Source organism: Thalia democratica, chromosome 5 (assembly GCF_965202585.1).
Source record: "Thalia democratica chromosome 5, ktThaDemo2.hap1.1, whole genome shotgun sequence".
Lineage (NCBI taxonomy): Eukaryota > Metazoa > Chordata > Thaliacea > Salpida > Salpidae > Thalia > Thalia democratica.
In genome coordinates this window covers 32,074,458-32,094,835 of record NC_139169.1, presented here as the reverse complement: position 1 = coordinate 32,094,835, position 20,378 = coordinate 32,074,458, and the positions used below count along the sequence as shown (strand labels likewise).

Here is a 20,378-nt window from a genome sequence, read left to right as displayed (position 1 = left end):
CCAGCTAGAAGTACAATCTTTTTTGTAGGTTTCTGTTCTTTTTTACCAGCAATTTTAGGAGGGATACACTTACTTTACAAGGTCAGTTTAAGCATTCCTTATATATAAAATACTGCGTTGTATTTTAACCCGATCTACGTATCTTTTTTGCTACAAATTAATTTATCACCCGATAAAAAACTAGCTCGAAAAACACAGTCAATCAGGAACTGTAAGTAAAACACCTGATGAAAACTACGAAACAGATATAGGCAAAAAAAATTTTGCAACGAAAGTTTAGCTGTTAAGTGAATTACTACGTCTGTGTTGTAAATATTGTACTTTACCACAAGATTAACAACAAGTAATCTCAACTTCAGTAGACTTCAAAAACAGGTTTGCAAAGAGTTAGTATTACTACTGTAAAGCTGTATGATATAAATTGTTTTGTAGTTTTTTTATTGACCTAGAATAAAAGAAAAACCATAATACTCATTTACTATTCAATTAAAGATTATTTAAATACTGTAAAACAAAAGCTACACTTAAAGAAATAAATAGTTTTGTTGAACAATATTAACAACTAAGTATTGTTTAGGAAAGAAAACAGTTTTATTTATCTCTTTTTGTTTCGTTAGTACTAAATTATACCGCACGACCATTATTAACAGTCCATGCTATATTTTGTCACCTAGTTTTGTCCTCATCAGGTATATACTAAATGGTGATTTTCGTAAGCTATTCAGATTTAAATATAACAATTCTCAACAATTTATACTACCATTTAATTAATTTCATGACAATAGTATTCTTATCGCATATTTAATAGTCTCTCTCTAACATTTAAAAATTTGTCTCATTTGAGACTGAGTTAAAAAATAAAAATTACGTTTGCTGCGTTCAGCACAACTTTTATAAAATAAACATCGTTTTGAACAAAAATTAACTGAAAAGGTTTTTTTTACAAAAAAAAACAGAATTTCATTTTAACTTATTATTATAAAATTGACTTGTTAGCCATGATGTAGGACTTATTTTTATTAAAACTTACTTGATAACCTTTAGAAATTATTTTTAATTTTTTATTACTACTTGCAGAGCATTGGAATAAGATTTATGTTAAACGTATAGTTGTTAAACTTATAACTTAAAAAATGTTTTCGAAGTATTTCTACTTACAAGCATGACAGAATGAAATGTATTGATCTTCAGTATTATCCAACGACTATGGACATATGAGAAAATTATTTTTAAACTTAGTCTTATGTATAGATACATATTTTACACATTAAGCATTTAGACTAAACTCCCGTAGCAGCGCAAAACTGAGCATAACTTAAGGTATATACTCGAGTGTAGAATGTCCAATAAGAAGGGAGGTCTTTAGAATTTTCCTTTATATTTAGGTTTACAGGTACATCCGAAATGTTGAGTTACAGCTACGTCCTAATTATCTTTATTTTTACATAGATAATCTGTTTATATAGTAAGAACAGCTAGTATACCTCAATAATAAGTGTATCAGGATCCCAACCAAACTAGTAATTTTAAAGAGATGTTTTTAATTAGACATCACCCCGTTGGTAGTTAGTTACAATTTTAATTTTTCTGACTATTTAAGTCCCCTGAAAACGGAAACTGTCCACTTTAGAGTAATGCTGCAACAAAATTAACTTGTTTTAATAGAAGCACGTAAATACTGGTCCAACATGTAGGTATATTATATTGTAGAGAACTTTACTTAAATTAAACTTAGATAAGCATCATTATCAATTAAATCAAAAATTCTTAACTGTGTCAGCTAAATACAATTCTTTGGACCCGAATCTAGTCAGAACAACTTTTTAACTTATTCATCAACAACTATCATCATCATTATTATTTTAAAAGTTACTCCATACAATTGGACTTAATAATGAAAATAAATCTATGGTATTGTTATTTGGACTTTTATTGACGGTACAATACAGAAAAAACTGCGAAAAAAGCACGACACCAAAACAAAATAATATCGAAGCAATCTACAAACTCCTGAGTTATAAGTCAGGTAAAAAAATAAAGCCTATCAACAAAAAGCTTTGATACAGAAATATAATTAAAACGCATGGTTGTTAATTTTCCACTTCGGCGGGGATTTTCTCCTCAGCTTGCTGCGTTGCCAATGGAGGATCCTCCTCAATTTTTTCCTGCTTGATGGTTACCTGCTGGGTTGGTTCCTGTTTCACTTGAGGGGATTTTATTTCTTCTGCCTCCACTACTGCTGCAGGGGACTCTATTGGTTCTGTTAATGAAAGAGTTAGGTATCACATGTTTTTAATTACAAAGCTTTTTTAATAAATAATAATTTTACAAATAATTTAATAAATTTAACACTTTTAGTCACATGTAAAACTGATTTATCAGAGAGAATATTTTTCATTTATACTTTTACTGGTAACAAAAATGAAATATTTTAATCTACAAGTTAGTACTAAAGATTGACATCGTTTCTATTAAAATTAAACTCGAGAACTAATAAAAACCTTGTTTAACGGAAACATTGGTTTCATCATCTCGAGTTTCATCTTTGCCAGGTTCACTCTCATGTTTGCCAGATTCGGGAGTCTCCGAGGTTTCAAGATTTTCCGCAGGTGTTTCAGTAGGTTCAGCTTCTGTGGTTTCTGGAACCTCAGCAGGTTCTTCCTGCGATGAAGGCTCCTGCTTGACGGTAACTTCATGCTTAACACCTTCCTGTTTCACCTCTTCCTTTTTAACGTTGATCGTGTATTCCGGTTCGGGGTTTTCACCGTTTATGGTGAATTCCGATTCGTTGGTGGATGGTTCTGGGGACTGTGAGGAGTAAATAAATTGAAGATTATCTTCGTGATTTATTAATTCTAGAAAGCTTTCTTACAAATACCTAAAAGCTCAACTGATATAGTTCAATTAAAAGACTTTTTTGGAACATTATTAAGATATGCATTAAAAGTTTAGAATAAATTATTTTTTAATTTACATTCACAGTTGTTAAACTATTTTGTAACAATCATATTTTAATTATTATACTGACAAAAAAGTCCTTTAGATAAATTGTTATAAACAACATATTTCATTGTTATCAATAACAAAGTTTTACATTTTTAAATTAATAAAATTTTACTCAAGGTACATTTTAATACTCAGATTATTGTAAAACAACTATAAAAAGGATATTTTGATTCTCGATTTCTTCAACATATGTGCACAGTAAATAATTTATTTTCAATTTTTACGTTAGCAAAAAATGCTGAATTGTTTATTTTGGCATGTGGCTTTCAGAAACTTTTTAATATCTGTAATATAGGTAGATTTTGAAAACAGGAAACTTACTGAACATGGATCTACTTTGAATTTTATTTTTATACATTTCTAAATTTTTGTGTACAGCGTAAAACAAAATCTATTACAATTCACAGAAAACTTATTCAATTAAAAGTAAAAAACATTTTTTAAATATAAATAGTTTTAAATTTTCATTATAAAAGGTATTTGAAATAACTTTACCAATACATATTCATACAGCTAATTCAAACCTCTAATTTGAGTACCAAATAATTGAATATTGATAAAAATATATTGTCATAACCATTTGTATTAGATTCTTTTCAATTTGCAGTAATCAAAATTCTCAAGTATTTAGAGCTTAAATGAATATTTTAAAATAATATACTATTTTTAAATATCAATAATTAAGGTGCTATTTCCTGTTTATTCCTAGTTTTGGACAGAGCAAAAAGTTAATCAAATTTAGATATTTAATTACAGTAACAAACTATACTTCTTAGTAATATTAGATTGTTACATAGTTTTTTTTTTCATCAGGTTATATTATTAAATTTCAATACTATAAATAATATAAGTGCTCTTTTTTTACTGTACTTGGTGTACTACTAAAATTTACTAAAATATTTCCAGACAACTTAACTTTGGGAGGCAACACAATAACGAGATTAATTTAAAACTGGATACATTTAATATAAAATCATTAAAAACTGTATTTACAAAACTTAGGAAATGCTACTAGGGTTTAGTTAAATTCTTAAATATAAAAAATCTTTAATGTTAAAATAAATGCCAACATTCTAGGAATTATAAATTAAATTTTTTAAATACTTTTATTTTGTTTTAAAAGACCTCTATCTAATTTAAACCGAAATTAATCAAATCCATGAAATATTTAGAAAACAACACATAAAGGAATAGTTTATTTATTTTGCAATTATGTATGGTAGATACCAGAAAGAGACAAAAAATTGTACAATACATTTAAAACATTGTTATATACATTAGAACATAATAGTATAAACAGTCTAAATATATATACAAATTTTGTTTTAAATTACAATAATTACAATCTAATGCAGCTTGTATACTTTAGTTATCAAAACTTACAAGATCTTTTCTTAGTACTCTTTATCATTACTATTTTATCATAGTATAGTATAAACATTTGTATATATTACTTGAAGGATATATAAACAAATGGAGTTCTCAATAACAAAATATTATTAGCAAAAACTTTTGAATGCTTCACAAAGGCAGTTGTTTAAATTTAATAAAATTAACATAAAACTTGTAAATAAATGTTAAGCAAAGAAGTATCAAAATAATTACAATGAAAAAATGGTTTTTATAAAAAGTTGAGTTTTTACGGCATTCCTCCTATTCTTAACAAATAACTTTCAAATGTTTCATCAGGCTGTTGGATAGAAACAAAAAAGAAAAAACTCTAGTTATTTCCTTATCAAAACAACAGAATTAAAAACAACTTACAAAACTAGAGCAAATCTAATCTTAAGATACCTTTAATAAAATAAGTCACGCTGTATATCTAGCTCTTTTATACAGTTTGCTTTTAAAAAGTATTGAGTTGAACAATAGACATCTTGTTAATTTTTAACATTCTTAAGAATTTTTAGATATAAATTAGAGATTTTTGAAGTACAAGTTCTTATTGTGTATGTTAAGTATAAGTAAGTTCTACAGGCTTGAAGGTGATCTTTGTGTTTCTTAATTTAAGTTTTTACTACAAAAATATTTAACATACAAAATTAATGAATTTAGAGATAAAATGTTAAAAGTGTTTTATCAAAGAACTTTTGGCAGCTAAATTAAAAATATAATTAGTAACAGAGTTTAAGTATACATAACCTAAAAACTTATACTTTGTCACAAACATACATAACTATCAAAAAAGCCTAATTTCAACAAATTTAATTTCATCAACCAGTCAACAAACCTTAAAAAGGCCACCACCATTTTTGAAATCCTCGTAGCATTGAGGATGGAAGTTTTTGCCATCATGCCTCACGCAGTTCTGATATTCCCATTTGTCTGTGTCCTCATTGAAGTCCACTTCAAACTCATCATGGCAAACTTTACATTTCTGTTACAAAATAACAAATTAGTTTCAAATTATTATAAACTGCACAGTGCACATATGTCTTTTAGAGAGTTGCGTTTAAACACATTTTGTTTAATTACTATAACTATTTTGTTTGATGGTTTTAAATATTGAATAACATTATGAGGCAATAAAGATTTTTTAAGCATTCTTATTTTTACTTTTCTACTATAAACTTAAAATTTTTGTTCACTAGTTTGAAATAAAAGTAAAAGCTTTTGACATAAAATAATTTAACTTAAAATGCTCTTTTAACTTTATTTTGAAATTTAAAAGCTATTTTGAAAATATTACAGATTAACATTTAAGTAAATTTTATATAAAATAACCAATAAGTTAAAATTTAAAGAAATTTCTTCAAGCTTTATAAAAGTTTATGTAGTAGGCGGAAGTAAAAAAGTGCACTTTATATTAAAATAGTTAGCATTTAAAACTTTTTCAACGTTCAAAGATAAAACATTGCAAACAATCTAACTAAATCATGTCACATGGTAGTGTTGTACATACTTTAAAATAATAGCAAAAACAATAAGCTAACATTTTTGTGTAACAGTAATAAGCAAATTATACAAAAAAACAATTTAACAATAAAAGTATTGTGTTTAGTTAGACAATACAACAGTAAACTAATTTGCTATAAAAAGTTATTGAACAATGCATATTATTTTTTTTTGTACTCTAACAAGAAATAACTGTCTATTATAAATTTATTGCACACGATTGTTTCAGTTTTTATTTTAAAACTTTGTTTAAGACTACCTTATGATATAATTTAATTTAATTGTTTGTAAAAACGTATCTATAAAAACTTTTTCTAACTTTTTTGAAAACTTAGTAGTCGTCTGCAACTTTTTATAATCAGAAAAAAAAATTATTTAAAGACAATTTACTTTAATAAGTATTTAACAATTGATATAAATTATTTGCATCATTTATGAACAAGTACTTTAAATCATCTTAAAGTATCATACAAACTTGAATACTTGTTAATTATGCATTGAAATGTCTAATAAACATTAAGGTATTGGTAACTAATGTTGCACAGTTAGAAACAAATATTTAGCTTAGACAATTTACAGAACTTCAAATGATAATAATATCAGTGTTGCCAACTCTTTGAACAAAAAAAAATATCCTGCTTAATAAAACCTGAGACTGTATGAGCTTATGAGAAAGTTGAAAAAGTATGTAGTAAGGGCGTAAAACTGATAACTATTTCTGTGAATTAATCTTGTTTATTGAAAAAGTTAAAAACAATACGAGATAGACTTATAACCCGGAAAAATATTAACTACTAAAATAATAGCTGATTTTAAAGTCATAAAAACTAGCCTGAGGTATACTTATTTGTGTCATTTGGCAAATAAAATTTAGCTGAGTTTTTAAAATTAAAAAACTTTAAACAAACCTGAATCATTCAGGGTTGCCACTCGTTTTTTCAAATTTTTTTCCAGGTTTTTGAAATTTCTTCCAGGTTCTTAAAAGTACACATTTTTGGGTCTATTTTTAGTTTTAAGTTTATTTCTACTTAATAAATTGTGTTAAATAGTTTAAAAATATTGAAAGATACTGTAAAGTTACTTTAAATGTGTTTTTTAATAAAAAAAAAAATTATTGATGACAAAAAATCTTAATTATATGATAGAACTGAAAATGTTAAAATTATAAAAAAAACTCCAGGTTTTTTGATCAAAATTCCAGGTTTATAGGTTTTTTTCAAAATTTCTCGAACTCCAGGTTTTTCTAGGTTATTTTAGCCTAAATTGTCAAATTCAAGGTTTTTCCAGGTAAAGTGGCAACGCTGATCATCCTAAATTTTTCAATAACCTGTAAAAAAAAGTCCAACTAGCCATTCTTTTTTTAATACTTACCTACCCTGAGTAAATGACAAACCTGTAACCATATACTATATTTACCAAATTAAAAATCAACACATACATATTTAGAAAATCTGGGTATATTTTTTATACCTAAAGAAATCAATGACATGATAGTGAGAACAATACTTATACAAACTTTTGTATCAAAAAATAAATTGAACCATACATACAAAATGAACTTATATACTCACACCACCACCATCACTGATTTCAACCGAAGGAAGCTTCACATCTTCTTCTTGTACTTCTTCTTCCTCGTTGTTAGTATCCATCACTTCCTCGTTTTCTTCTGCTTCCTGCCTCTCCTTTCCTTGGTACAGCCAATCCTGTTTGAAGTAAAAACGTTAAGAAAATTGTTCATTGTAGTTCATTTATCTGGTTTTATTAACAAACAATACTTTTTCTAACAAGTTTACACAGCTCCAAACTATGATTTAAGTTAGACAAAAAAAGATCCACTAACTAGTATCTTAGTGCTCCACATTTTAAAACCACACTGAAAATTGTTTAGGTAATAAAACGAACGTACCGAAGCGGTTCCGTACACGGACCTGCTGACGATGGTTTCCCCCTTCCTCATCTTCTCCCGCCTCATGTTCCTCCTGAAGTGCCAGTCGAGGTGGTCGTCGTACTTGCTGTCCGAGTCGAAGCGCATCCCGCAAGCCGAGCAGCATTGCTTGCCCCAGTGCAGCCTCGCTATTACGTTCGTGCGTCGTCTGATGAGGCGCAACATTTACAACAAAACATTGTTATAAAAAGTGTTAAGGGAAAAACAATTTATATAGACTTTTTTTTTTGTTTTTTTTTTACAAATTCATACTTAATTAGTTTTGAAATATAAGTACTTGAACATCAAAAGCTAAGAATTAATTTTAAAATACTTTTCATAGACATCTATAAAGCGGTTTTAAGCCTTGTAGAATAATCGAAAACATAGACAAAAAAAATTAAAATAATTTTGCTAGTTTAAGCCGGCCTACCATCGCTGAATAATTTGACGTTTTATTGATGCGATGCAGGCCTGACTTTGAAGCGATACAACAAACAAAACATGCAAATATAAATAAACAAACATAAAGCTCCTTTATTGAGCGAAAACTCTATAACACTTACAATACTTAGGTATACATATATATATAAAACACACTTAAACTAATTACTTAAGTTTATGTTATATTTTAAAACATTTTATAGTCCAAGGCTTAGAAGTTGTCATTTGTGGCAAGTTGAAAAGCGGGTTTTTAGTGTTACATTTTCACCAGTTTTACTAACATAATATACATGTCACCTTTCAACGTGAGAGGGAAACGTTTTGAATTACAAGTTTTCTCTGCACGCATCAAAGTTGAAAACGGTTAATCTTCGCACTTTTCACCCAATCAACTTTGCACCACCTCTCAATACATGAGCATGTTAACAATGCAATACTTTTGATTGCATTGTAGTTTTGCTTGCATTGTTATTGAGGTTTTTACCACTGACAACTTTATAAAAAGTTTCACAATGCGTTAAGCAATGTCTCTTAAATCCTCTTGCCAAAACTAATTAGGTTTTATGTGTGTATAAAACTTAAGAGTTTGTATAATTCATTTCACCCATTTTACCTTAAATATATTTTGTAACACAATTCAACATGTAATACTTAATAACTTGATTTATTAAGTTTTTTACTGTAATTAATAACTCATTGAACAATTTCAGTTAAAATTTAAAAACTTTTTTTCTCAATCTATATCTATTGGTGTATTTAGTAATTATGTAGTTTAAGACATAATTAATATTATTTACAAAATATTTTTAATCCATTTTTTATAGGAACTATAAACTGTAGTTATTTAATTTGTGTTTGACTGTATAATCCTTTGAAAGCTTCATAGAGTTTCATATAAGTTTTTTGCAAATATCACAACTTAAAAAAATAAACTTAGATTTTTTTTTGTACAACAGTTTTAATGTTTCCCAATTCTTTAAAATTTTATTTTTAAATTTACAAATATTTTCAATTAGTATTTCTTTTATTACTAATTTTTGATTGTAAATCTTTTTTTTTTAAACAAATCTTTTTTTGTAAGTTTTTGTTTTGAATAATAGAACAATTCTTCTAAATTTTTTTATAAGTAAAACATTTTTTTACTCCAAATGCAAATACTTAATTAAAATTCTGAAACTTATTTATATTATAACTTTTCAAAACTATTGAACCTAGCCTATAGTACTGTTTTAGTTTTTTTCTTTTATACTTGAATAAATATTGTTTACTTGCTTTTATCAATTTCCACTTTAGACTTTAAAAATTTCTTATTGTATAACAGAGAGCAATTGTTTACTCTGTTGCTTCTTTATGTAATCAAGAAAACCACATAGCTAATAAACTATTCCAGCTATGTGACATCTTAAGAATTTGTAAGCATTACCACCGACAACACGTATTTTTTTTTCCAAACAACACGTGGTCAAAATTTTTGAGTTGCCTTAAAATTTTATGCTTATAAATATTCTGCCTACTCAATACTTTTATATATAAAAAAATCTCCTACACACTTCCTTACACGTTAGAAAGCTTATTTTAGAGCAACCGTAAACAGTAAACTCTTCAGTGACACAGTGTTTTCATTTTCAATAAAAAGTACAAAATCGCAAAAGGCAGTTGAAAATAGTATGATTAAGAAATATGATTCTACTGACTCATAAAGATTCATTTTGAAGGTGATTGTTTCGATTTGAGGCATTACGTCTGAATTGCTGGTTTCAGTGTTGAAAGGGATCGGCTTGATTTTGTTTTCCTTGTCTTCTTTGACTTGATCCTTAAAAAAGCAAATCTAATAGTACAATTGCTTCAAGTTAATAACCGATTTTCTTTTTAATTTTTCTTACTAATTTGAAATGTTTAGTTATTAGATTTATTACTAAATGAATGCCCATTGCAATATGAGAATGATTTTCTATGTAGAAGTTAACTTTACAAACCAATTGAAAAAAAAGTTTACCCTCCCAACTATAGACTTAAACGAGAATTAGTATTTAAATGTATTTCTAAAACTTTAGCCGGTATTTTTACACAATTTAATTCTTTTTAAAGTTAAACGTAATACAACATAATAAGTTGTTACTTCTAATTATAATCTTAAAGCAAATATGATAATATTTCAAAATACAAACAAGTTGACTAACATTTGTGACATCATTGGTGGTGTTCGCTTTCTGATCGAAAAACTGACCATCAGTTTTGTTAGGAGTGGGTAGCAACTCGCCCATTCCCTTGAGAAAATCAACAGATTGCTTCAATCCTTCAGCGTCAATGTTGCAAGCTTGCAATATTTCGTCGATGTTCAATTCTGTTGATGAGGCTGGTAACGATGGTGTTGTTACAGGTACTTGCGGGGCTGTGAAAGTTTAATTTTTTTCTTAACTGGATTTAAAATAAAAACTAATTTGATCATCTAAATTTTTATAAAGCAGAAAAATATCTTATCTATTTAGTTGTAAAAACAACTCTTACAGTCAAAATAAACAAACCTTCATCTATGGAACGCGGTTGTAAAATTTGCTTTGAAGCAGCAGTTGTGGGAACAGCAAAAACAGGGGGTCCATCCTGAATTGAGGGTATTGGTCTCATTGGCTCTTGAATTGGGTTTTGTGGTCTGATTGGCTCCTGCATTTGATTTTGAGGCCTAACTGGCTCCTCAATGATTGGCTGCTGTTGTGGGTTGGGCATTTGCGGACCCCTCATGAAATTTTGTGGCGGTGGACCCCTGAATTGGTTGTTGGGACCTCTAAAACCTGGCTGAGGGCCATCAAAGCGCTGGTCGTTTGGCCCTGGACCCCTGAAAGGCTCTTCTCTAAACGGGGCGTCTCTTTGATCCCTGAAAGGCTCCTGGTTTCTAAAATGGTCGCCTTGGTTACGAGGACCCCTGAATTGGTCGTCATGAGGACCCATCATTCTGTTGTTGGGAGGCATGTTCCTCGGCGGTTCATCCATCAGATTAGGTGGAACCCTGTCCATGGGAGGGAAATCGCTATGGCGATTATTGTGAAATTCATTAAAGTTTCTCCTGTTGAACGGCGGGGGATCAGGCCTACCTCCCTGCTGCTGTGGTGAATGCGACCTTCTGAAGTCGTCTCCCTGGGGCGGGAACTGCCTCCTGTGGACCTGCGGTGGCATGTTGTTGTCCTGGTAGTTGGGCGAGCCCTGGTTGTTGTGGTGAAAATGCGGCGGAGTCCTCTCCCTTTTGTCTGGGTACATGTTGTCATGGCGACGCGGGTTGCGGTCTTGGTTGTAAGGCATGCGAGACGGTCCATCGTTGTATCTCATCTGTTGAAATACTTTTGTAAATAAAATTTTACATAAAATTTATTTGAATGTATTTTTGTTTTAATACTAGGCTAATTAAAGCATCCCGTCTATAATAAGATGTTTTAGAACTGAGTTTAAATTTATCTGTATTAAAATATATTATAATATTTCAAAATTTGTAAAATATATATACTAATGTACAAATGTAAAATACCGTGCTATTTCTTGGTGGCATTCTGGGTCCCCTCCTGTTGTTCAAACCCCTCTGGTTATGCATTCCCCTTCCGTCTTGTGGGAACCTTCTACCTTCGTCAACTGGCGGTCTCCTCGGTGGAAAGTCGCGACGATTCTGTGGACGGAAGTTTTTCTGCTGGTTCTTTGCCCTGTGAAAGGTTGTGAATTAAATAGGCAGAACTTACATGAAAATTATTATAGCTACTACAAAATTATATCAGCATACTAAAAAATACTATTAAACAGAAACTTTTTTTAAATTAATGTAGGTATTTATAAAACTATGAAATATTAGTTGGAGTGCTTAACTTAATGATTAAATTTTACAATATGTATATAATAAGTTAATTCTTACACTTTATACTTTTCATTAAAGTTTATATAAATGCAAAAGGATTTATACAATGATTAGTAAAAGATTTAATGCAAACAATACAATTTCACAAACCTGTCACTCATATTGTTCTTCTGGTTTTCACCGGGGCTGCTGCGAGCTTCTGAATTTTTCTCCTTGAAATCAACAACAGGAGATTTTCTTGGAATTCTTTCTTGAGAAGCGCGTTTTTCAACTTTCTTCTCTGCAGGTTTCAATTCTCCCTTAGACTTCTTAGTCTGCTGATTTTCCTGGTCATCGTGAGTCAGGTAGCGCTTTTTGAACGGCAGATTGGATGGGTTGGATTTTCTCATGTCCACGTCTTTATCCAGGTTAGCTGCTTGATTCTTATTGGCTGCCTTGTTTGCTCTCTTTGCTTCGAGCCCCACAAGCTTCTTCTTTGATTCTTTCTTGTTATTTTTCGGCTGAGCCTTTTTCACCGCTTGAACTTTGGGCTGTTCCTTCAAGTCTTCCTGACTGGACTTTCTAGCTACCTTATTGTTGTTTTGTGTCTGGGGTTTAGGCTCCACCTTGCGCTTCTTGTCTTGAGTTTTCGCTGCTTGGGGGACGTTTTTGGTTTGTTTGGTCACATTCTCCTTACTCGCTGTAGTTTTAACAGGTTTCTGGGTGGTGGTGGTTGTTGCTATGCCAACACGCTTCTTAGGTACAGGCACAGGGTACTTGTCCGTTGTCAGGTTGATTTTGGGAGAAGCGCTCTTCTTGGGGATCCTCGCCATTTTTCTGGGTTCCACAGCCTTGTTAGTTTCCATGGGCTCTTTTTTGATTTGGGGGATTTTCTTGCATAGCGGTAAGTTGGTGGCTGATTTGGACCTCATAGCTGCTTTGGCGGCCTGAATAATTTAAATGAATTTACTTTTAAAACTTTAAGGTTACTTTTTTAAGAAAATTCACATGATGTGAACACTACTGATTAAAATATTAAAAAATTATAATTTGTAAACAAAACTATTGCTAATAATATAATTTTCAAAAAGTTGTTTAATCACAATTCTCTAGTAACAAATGGTCACATTAAAATTTGTTCAACTGTTCAAATAGGTATATTTTAAAATTCAATTTAAAAATATTCACTAACTTTGTTAGCCAACTTGTGTTGGAGAGTCTTTGGCTGTCTAACATTTTGATTCTTCTTCAGCATAGATATATTATGTACATCTAAAAAGTAATTTACGTGTACTTGTTACTAAGCTGAATAAAATTAATTAAAATCAAAACGACTGCTAGTTGAAAATAATATTTTGTAATTAATAATATTAAATGTCAACGTTAATTAAAACTTCCTAAAAGCTTTAAGTACACAACTATAAACTAATCAGATAATATAATTTACTACAAATCAAAAAACAGAGCAACTACTTATAAATTATTATTTGAATACAAAACAACAAACATTTTCAACAAATGAATACCACAAACTCACTGTCGTTAGCAGCCCTGAATTTTTTTCTCGGCGGAGGAGCTTTATTGTTGACTATTTCTCTCGGATCAGGCTCGGGTGAAAATCTGGCACCATCATCCTCTGAGTCGGTGCTGTTATAATAATTTCATGTAAAACAGTTAATACTGGAACAAAGTTTACTCTGAATAACATCTGTATACAACATCTCTTTAACTGACAAAATTTGAACTAAATTAGCAGCAAAGAAAAAAATTAAGAATATTCTTATAATTTTTTTATGTAAAACTATTTTAAATAATATTTGCAAAAACTAAAACTTTAAATCAAATTAATATAAACATATTATTTAAGCAATAATAATGAAAAGTGCTGTTCAAAATTGTTTAAATATTAATGTTTAAAAAGAACTTATTTAACTTATTACAAATGCATTCCGTTCACTTACGTAAGAGTAACTAATTATCAAAATATATTTCGATTGTTCAAAATTTTTTAAATATGCATATACTTGTAAAACGTAAATTTTATAATATCTATAATTTTATTGAAGTTCCTAACTGTTAGTGTGATAAACACTAGTTGTTTGAAAATTTCAAAATTAAAATATTAAAAAATTCATATATTGAAGCTTTATGCGGCTTTGTATAATGTAGTTGCAAAAGTACAGATGCTTAAAATAAAGAAGAACAAGAAAACATCCTTGCATTTATTGTAATTTTGAACTCAAAAAAAAATCTTATTTAAATGTCTGCATAGAAATAAACTTTATAACAACAAATCTAATGTCAAGTTGTTGTTTTCTAACACAACAAGCTGTTTGTTTAAAGCACGAGGTTTGCAACGTCATTCACACAACTACGTGTAATTTACAAAACATATTAGACTTTGTTTAAATGCATATATTAAGAAATATACTGTAAATTTCTAATTTTCTTTTTTAAACTCAATAATATACTTACCTAAATCTTGCTTCTATGTGCTGTAAGTCCGACAAACTAGCTATACTGGAGGTGCAAAAATAAAATAGGTAACTATATATAGTTGAATGAAAATATTATACATTAAACTTTTTTTTTAATGTCTAATGTTAAATATCAAAAGTTAATTTTGTGTTATACATTAATTGACTAATAACTTAAAAGATTATATACCTATCAACAAACATACAATTGATAAAAATTTTAATTGTCTAAAAACCAATACTAGATAAATACATAACTGGATACTAACTTATTCATCAATCTTTAAGTACTACTTGATATCATAATAGATAAGTTACTATTGAAAAACTAACTCAGTGGTGCTTGTGTCCTCATCTTCTTCAAAACGTTCACTGGAACGCTTCTTGGTAACATGTTGGTGGTGAGGGGGGTAAGACCTCCTCGTTGAATCGTGGTTGACGAGCGGTTGTCTTGACAACTGCGCAGCCTTGCCTCTGTTCAATCTGGGGTCTCTCTGTTGTTAAGCCAATAAGTTTAATTATCAACTTATTGCTTATGCAGTCAATATTCATTTGCTAAGCATTGTAAACACATGTACAAAAAATCAACTATATACTATATGGGGGGTTACTGAATATTTTTTTAAAGGCATATATAAAAACATTATCAAAATTGATCGAAAACAAGAATGATTTTAAATACTTTCATTCTAGAAAAAATATAAATCAAAATATATGTTCGTTTATCAAAAGAAACATAAGTAAAAACAAGCTAATTTTTTTAAATGATATAAAAAATTATACTTGATATTAATCTAAATAGTAAAAAATAAATAAATAAAAAGTTACAAAAAAAATGTCATTAAATACATTTTACCTTATATTTAATAATCGAGTTATATTAAATATTTAAACATTGACCAAAGTTAGTGAGACTTATTTGTACAACAATAACACGTTTTGAATACTTTTCTTATACTTAAGAAATGTAATAATTTAGAGCGATGATAACCACAATATTTAACAAACTACATTTTAATTCAAACTACTGTAACCACGAATAATTAAAGGTTCTATGATGTAAACAAACCACTAACCACTTTAGAGATTGCTGAACCTTTGTTGGCAGAAATGAGGTCTAAACAAATAAAAATTGAAGTAATGGTTTATTCAATTTAAACAATAAAACATATAAACTAAAAAAAGTGTTCAAAAAAATTGTTTTTATGTGTATGTTTAAAATATTTTTTCACTTTTTTCAATGTCTATTTTTGTTTGACATTATTTTTTACTGAAGCACACTTAAACCTAAATGGATTTTTTTTATTTATTCTAGAAACATTAATTAAATAAGTTTACTCACTATTTTTCATTCTTTCTTCTTTTGGTTCCTGCTGTTGAAAAAATATTTAAATTAAACTAATTAGATTTATATTATTATAATCATTGAACAAAATTAACACTTTTAAACATACCATTTAACAGTTCTAATTACTATTTTATTGATTTATGAGAAAAGAAATAATAGCTTTTAAGCGTAAACAACTTCCTTCTAGTGAAAAATTGTTGGCATTAGAATAAAATTAAAATAAATAAAAGTTCTTTTTGTGGCCAACTATATGCTTTCTCCTTTTTTTAATGACTTCTTGGTAATTTTCAAGTGTTTGAGCGCAATTATCTTGTTCAAAGAAAAATTATACCACTAAATCAAATTGCATTTGAAATGGTATTTTCAATGAGTTATTTATAGAAACAAATATTTGATCAAACTGATTTTGAATAATAAGTAATCATTGATGTTTTAATTTAAACTAATTTAAACAAATAGAGTTAACTAAAATTATTTCCACAGCTGTTTCAAAAACAAAAGTTTTAAAATTTTAATGTTTACAATTACTTACACATTTAAAAAATATTCTTTAATTCATACATTGTAAACTTACTCAGCGTGGTCAAAAAAGTGTTTTATAGGTTTAACTTTTGTCATGTAAATCTAAAAACTTTTTTTTCAATAAAACTATCAAATCAAGCAAATAACAAACCAACCTTGACACGAACATTATTGGGTACGTTGGCCATGTTTGCCTGCTTAATGAGCGCTTCAAGCTCCCTTTTCTTCTGCTCAATCTCCTGTTCCATGATCTGCTTCTGCTTCAGCTGCTGCAATCTCTCTATCTGTGCGTCCAAATCGGTGATAGCAACCTGAATAAATATTATCATTTAAAACAATCATTAATAAATAAGGTAAAATGTCATAGGAATAATTACTAGAAAAGTTTTTAGTTTTTAACAAAAAAATTGACCCTGTGTCAATTGAAGCACTTACTTTCTAGGATTGTTGAAATAAATATATTTATGCAGCAAATTTATTTCAATATCTTGTGTAAATGACAAAATTACTATTCAAAATTTGAAACTTTATCTAATAACTATTACAAAGAAATATTTTAAAACAAATTAACAAACGCTTCAATTAAATATTACTTCGTGAAATTACTATAAACATAATAAATAGGTTTCAAACGTAAAAAGAAAATACTAACAAAAAAACTTTTTAACTTAGTTTTTCTCAATAAGGATTTTAAGATTAAAACACTAACTTTATACAGCTGTTGATAATACAACTGACTTTTACTAGCATATTATGTTTACTTGGAAGGATAATTTTTAATGCATTATAATTTTAATTGCTAGCTAATTAACTTTTACCTTTGAAAATTATTTCAATAAAACTATTAAATACTAATTAAATTTTTTACAAACCTTTGAAGCAGTGTTGCATGGTTCAGGTGTCTTTTTCTGTTTTATTTATCATGGTTATATTAACAATAAAACTCTTTATTTTTAATTTAAAAACAGTTATCTTTCATTAGTCTTAACAAAAATTCAAAATTGAAGATGCAAAACATAAAAGATAAACAAACGATGATAAAAATAACTTCATTCATATGTACAACAACATTTTTGACTTGAACTATAGAAACTAAGTTTTACAGAAGGTTTATTTAGTTACACAACTTATAGTTAAAAAGTCGTGAAACATGATTGAAATTATTACTTATAAATGTTTATTTACATCTAAAAGCAAAATTTGAAGCATTTGAAACAATATATTATTATTTACATAATCTTTGAAGCCACATTCAGTAATTACAGAAATGTTAAATGTTAAGGAAAACAAGTTAGACAGCTTATACCTTAACTAACTTTACTGTTTGAATTGTTGATTACATAAAATTACATTCAGTGTATACAACGTACAATTCAAAATAATTGACACATAATGTGTTTCTTATACCATCAATTTAATTTTAGATAGTACATTACAATTAAATTAAACTCATCATAGCATTTATATTTAAGATATGTTATATTACAACCAACTTAAGAATTAAAAATCTAAGGTACTATATTGTTTGTACATTAAGATATTACAACATACTATAAATTTTGGGTTAACGTGGATCTTATTTTTCAAAACGGGCTCAGCTATGGGCCAGTTTGGGTCCAACTTGTTTATTTCCCTGTCAATATCCAACAACTTTTGATCACTGAAGTAGTTTTTCCAAGTCAGTCTCAGGTTGTGCATTTTCTGTCTATGTTGAAGGTTGACCTTTGAAAAAAATGTTTATTCAGTTTGATAGCAAAAAGAATATAAACCAATTTAGGTATTTAAACTTAGCCTAAGTATTATACACTTTATTACAGCTAAATCTAAAATCAGTTTTTAGTTGTAACGTTTTTCACATACTAACTACAACGTTTATCACATAGACAACGTAAATAAAATGTTATTTGATTATTACTTTATAAGATGAACAATTTAATAACAGCTTCTTAATAATTGTGTATAGAAATTTTTGTAACTCTTTTAAGCTTTTTATATTACAAGATATGTTAATTAAGAGGTTACATTAACTTTTTACAATATAATAGGTAAAAAAAATAGTTTTAATAAACTCACATTTTCAAAGACGTAAGCAAAGTTTTTAACTATATTTTTACTGAAATGTCTGATGTATTCGTTACCAACATTTTTTATTATTGAATCAATGAGGTATAGCATCACAAGTTTCATTTTTTTCCCAGTTACCTGAAAATAATATCAAGTAATTAACAAACTTTTATTAGTAAAATTGAATTACAAAAATGTTTTATATAACTAAAAAATATGTTATTTTACAAATTTTAATTTTAGACTTAAACATTATATACTTAAAACTATTATTTCTTTGTGAACAAAAGTATTTATGTCATCTACATACAATCATTTTTAAATTTTATTATATATTTTATATTATTTTAATAAACTATTATGTTGATATTAACTTATATCATATTACAATTGTATTTATACTATATTTATAATTATATAAAAACAGAGCTAAACTTTTTATTGTTGTTATAATTAAGACTTTCAAATTATAATTGATTTATTTTTAGCAGATTTTGAATAAACATGTACTTTTCACACAAAGTTACAGCAAAGTCATTACAATTTAAAAATTATGCAAAAATGGTTTTTTTTAAATACAAAGTTGCCAAAGGTTTTTAGAAAATTTATCCAGGTTTTTTAAAGAAAAAATGTTGGTGAATTTTTGATACAAAACTAAACTCAAGTTAAAAACTGCCTCGATAGTATAAGAACATTAAAAATACCGTAAAGCTATTTTAAATGTTTTTTTTTAATTTATGATAAACAGTTTTTTATGTTTTCTTTATCTAATCAATAATTCATAATTTTACAAGTTAAAATTATTCAAAATCCCAGGTTTTTCCAGGTTTTTTTACATAAATAAATAAATTGAAGGTTTTTCCAATATTTCAGATTTTTTGGCACTGTAAATATACAGTTTACAAAACAGTTACTTTAACATTTTTAACAAAATTTAGTCAAATTCAAAAATCTAAAGAAATTTTACCTGACATTTAAATATCATATATGGGAAAACCCAAAGTCAGTATGTTCTGTTTATATACTTTGCTGAATAAAATAGACAGTAAAAGCTTTGAATTAAATTAAAAAATATGATAATGTTACCTTATAAATACTACTTTTAAATTTTAAACCCTTAAAACTAATTTTTAAAATGTATATGAAACTTTTTTAATTCTACTTAAAACATAGTTAAACAATGTTACCTCATAAATTCTGTTTTCAACTACGCGGGAAATTTCCTTGGGGTACTCATAATTGTCTTGCGCCAACATGGTCAGAACGTCAATCAATTTCTTGTCATTTTCAACAAGCAAATTGAGCTGATGCCTGAACCCGTTGGCTATTATGGTGCCGGTGTCGTCAGTCATGTTTAAATATTTAGTGGGTAATGTGGATGGGTGTGTTGTGTCAGTCAAGTTATTAATATTTATTTTTAACTGCCTGTTATTTTAAGTTTTTACATAAAGCTTGCATTAAATTCTTACTTTTATCATACATAAAATGCATATATTATGTTTAATAATACGACTATTAAAAACTATTAACAAACTATTCAAGATCATTGTAAACTTCAATAGTTTATACATTTATTTACATTTCAAAAACAACAAAAAAATACTATAACTGAAACTTTAAGTTATAAAATATGGTGATTGAATCAATAGATAAAAAAAGAGAACATTAATTTAAAATTATATGAAAGTACATTATAGTGGTAATCATTATTATTACTCAAAACATTAAAAAGATACTTAAAAATTATTTAACAACTAATTGGAAAACAAATACTAGTGGTTCTACATAAAATATATATGCTTAGTAGAAAAAATATGTATTGGTATTGCCTGCCTATATGTAGTAAAGCCAATTTGATTAAGGCCATAGAAGGGAAGTAAG

The 20,378-nt window shown here is 27.9% G+C and overlaps 1 protein-coding gene across 2 annotated transcripts; it reads right to left on the bottom strand.

Annotated features, from left to right (window-relative positions):
• Nucleotides 1-1,920: 1,920 nt before the first annotated feature.
• Nucleotides 1,921-19,918, bottom strand: LOC145837258 (uncharacterized). Of its 2 annotated transcripts, none has more exons than XM_082945056.1 (20): nt 19,685-19,918; nt 18,507-18,635; nt 17,985-18,155; nt 17,306-17,341; nt 16,589-16,744; nt 15,906-15,936; nt 15,640-15,680; nt 14,897-15,057; nt 13,624-13,733; nt 13,279-13,358; nt 12,258-13,033; nt 11,790-11,958; nt 10,798-11,593; nt 10,453-10,664; nt 9,967-10,085; nt 7,811-7,997; nt 7,473-7,607; nt 5,237-5,383; nt 2,502-2,808; nt 1,921-2,260 (listed from the first exon to the last, which is right to left on the bottom strand). In XM_082945056.1, the coding sequence occupies exons 1-20, from the start codon at nt 19,847-19,849 to the stop codon at nt 2,091-2,093; spliced, it is 4,098 nt and encodes a 1,365-aa protein (XP_082801182.1). In that variant the 5' UTR covers nt 19,850-19,918; the 3' UTR covers nt 1,921-2,090. The 2 variants fall into 2 exon arrangements, with proteins under 2 accessions (XP_082801182.1, XP_082801183.1); XM_082945057.1 differs by having other exon boundaries at nt 15,906-15,933.
• Nucleotides 19,919-20,378: the final 460 nt, after the last annotated feature.